This window comes from Neopelma chrysocephalum, unplaced genomic scaffold, assembly GCF_003984885.1.
Source record: "Neopelma chrysocephalum unplaced genomic scaffold, ASM398488v2 Primary Assembly neopelma1_138, whole genome shotgun sequence".
Classification (NCBI taxonomy): Eukaryota; Metazoa; Chordata; class Aves; order Passeriformes; family Pipridae; genus Neopelma; species Neopelma chrysocephalum.
Genome location: NW_020897800.1, coordinates 2,487,534 through 2,489,420, shown reverse-complemented (window position 1 = coordinate 2,489,420; position 1,887 = coordinate 2,487,534). Strand labels below are relative to the sequence as shown.

The 1,887-nt window shown below is 54.9% G+C and overlaps 1 protein-coding gene across 1 annotated transcript in view; it reads right to left on the bottom strand.

Annotated features, from left to right (window-relative positions):
* Window positions 1–1,887, bottom strand: part of OAF (out at first homolog) — a 9,242-nt gene that overhangs the window by 1,479 nt on the left and 5,876 nt on the right. The window contains exon 2 of the mRNA XM_027699238.1: window positions 1,324–1,513. Within this exon, the coding sequence (XP_027555039.1) occupies window positions 1,324–1,513 (190 nt within the window). The remainder of the gene's footprint in view (window positions 1–1,323; window positions 1,514–1,887) is intronic.

Sequence of the window (1,887 nt, the reverse complement as noted above, 5' to 3'; positions counted from 1 at the left end):
GGGTCACTCAGGATCACTCAAGAGAGCAGGGACACCACCCAGGGTCATTGAAGAGAGCAGGGACACTGCTCAGGGTCACTCAGGGTCATTCAAGAGAGCAGGGACACTGCTCAGGGTCACTCAAGAGAGCAGGGACACTGCTCAGGATCACTCAACAGAGCAGGGACATCGCTCAGGGTCACTCAAGAGAGCAGGGACACTCCTCAGGGTCACTCAAGAGAGCAGGGACACCGCTCAGGGTCATTCAAGAGAGCAGGGACACTGCTCAGGGTCACTCAACATCACTCAAGAGAGCAGGGACACCACTCAGGGTCACTCAGGATCACTCAAGAGAGCAGAGACATCATTCAAGAAAGGCAAGACCACAGGAGGAAGTCACCAAAGCAGGCACTGCTTGCTCCAATATGGAACCATCCACCCTCTGGGGGAGAGAGCAGGGACATCATCCAAGTTCACTCAGGTTGACTCAAGATCACTCAGGAGAGCAGGGACATCACTCCAGAAAGGCCAGACCACAGGAGAGAGCCACCAAGCACTGCTCTCTGCACAGTCCCCAGGTCGAGGAGGAGGAGGTTGGACAGTGTTTCCAGGGGCTGTTTGGACATGAGTTAGAACAGGAACCATGGGATAACAAAGTGCCTTGGGGAAAGTAAGTCAGAAGATACACAGATGAAGATGGTGAAGGGCCTGGAGGGGAAGACTGAGGGGAGTCTTGAGAGATACTGAGGGGAGACCTCATTGCAGTTCCAACTTCCTCAGGAGGGGCAGGCACTGAGCTCTGCTCTGTGGGGACCAGGGACAGGATGCGAGGGAATGGCCTGGAATTGTTAGGAGGAGGGTCAGGTTGGATATTAGGAAAAGGTTCTTCCCCCAGAGGGTGGCTGGGAACTGAACAGGCTCCCCAGGGCAGTGGGCACAGCACCAAGGCTGCCAGAGCTCAAGGAGAGTTTGGATGATCCTTTGGGGCACAGGGTGTGACTCTTGGGGATAGTTCTGTGCTGGGCCAGGAGTTGGACTCGATGATCCATGTGGGGTCCCTTCCAACTCAGCACATCCTGTGATTCTGTGATATTTTTTCTGGGTGATGGACCAGGTGAAAGGCGACTTTGAAAATACCCAACCAGGTCCAGCAGGAGAGCACCAGCACAAGGAGTCAGATCTGCTGAGGAACAGGGCCACTGCAACGTGACACACGGGCCTTAAAGCCAGCGAGGAGGGAGCCAGAACAATCCCTGCTGATCCCCAGGAAGCTGGCAGGAGAGATGCCAGCCCCGTGCCAACACGCTGACAGGAGCGGTTCCAGCGAAACCGAGGGAAACTCACCTTTCTCCAGCCAAAACTTGACATCTTCTTCCCGGGTGTAAATGGCTTCTTTGGCCTCGGCACAGACGTTGTGGATGTGGGAGCTCAGCTGGGCCCCCTTGCTGAAGTTCACGGCCACGTCCATACTCAGGTGCTCCAGCCCCCGAACCTCCTCAGCCTGACGCACCGTCCTGGGGTTCTTCTGCACAGGGGGAAAGAATCAGAGCTTGAATCCCGGGTGCAATGGGTTATTCCTCACAGCATGATGTGATTTCACGCCAACACACAATTTAAGAATTACCCTTCAGACAGCCAACTCCCTCCTCCTTGTGGCTGAGACATAAGAGAGATTTGCAGCTCTCCCTGCCCCAACTCCAGGTGTCAGGGATTCCCAGCACATTTGCTGACACCAAGGGAGATGCACTAGGGAAAGGTAGGAATGGGCTGTGCTGCCAGCACTGAAACAGCCAGAGAGCCAAGGAGCAGCTTTAATAAAGCTGTTTTGTTCAAGGACCTGGCTTCTGTGGCACGAGTTGTCCTGAAGAGAGAAATCCCACCTTTCCCTGGCTCCAAGCAAAGCCAAAG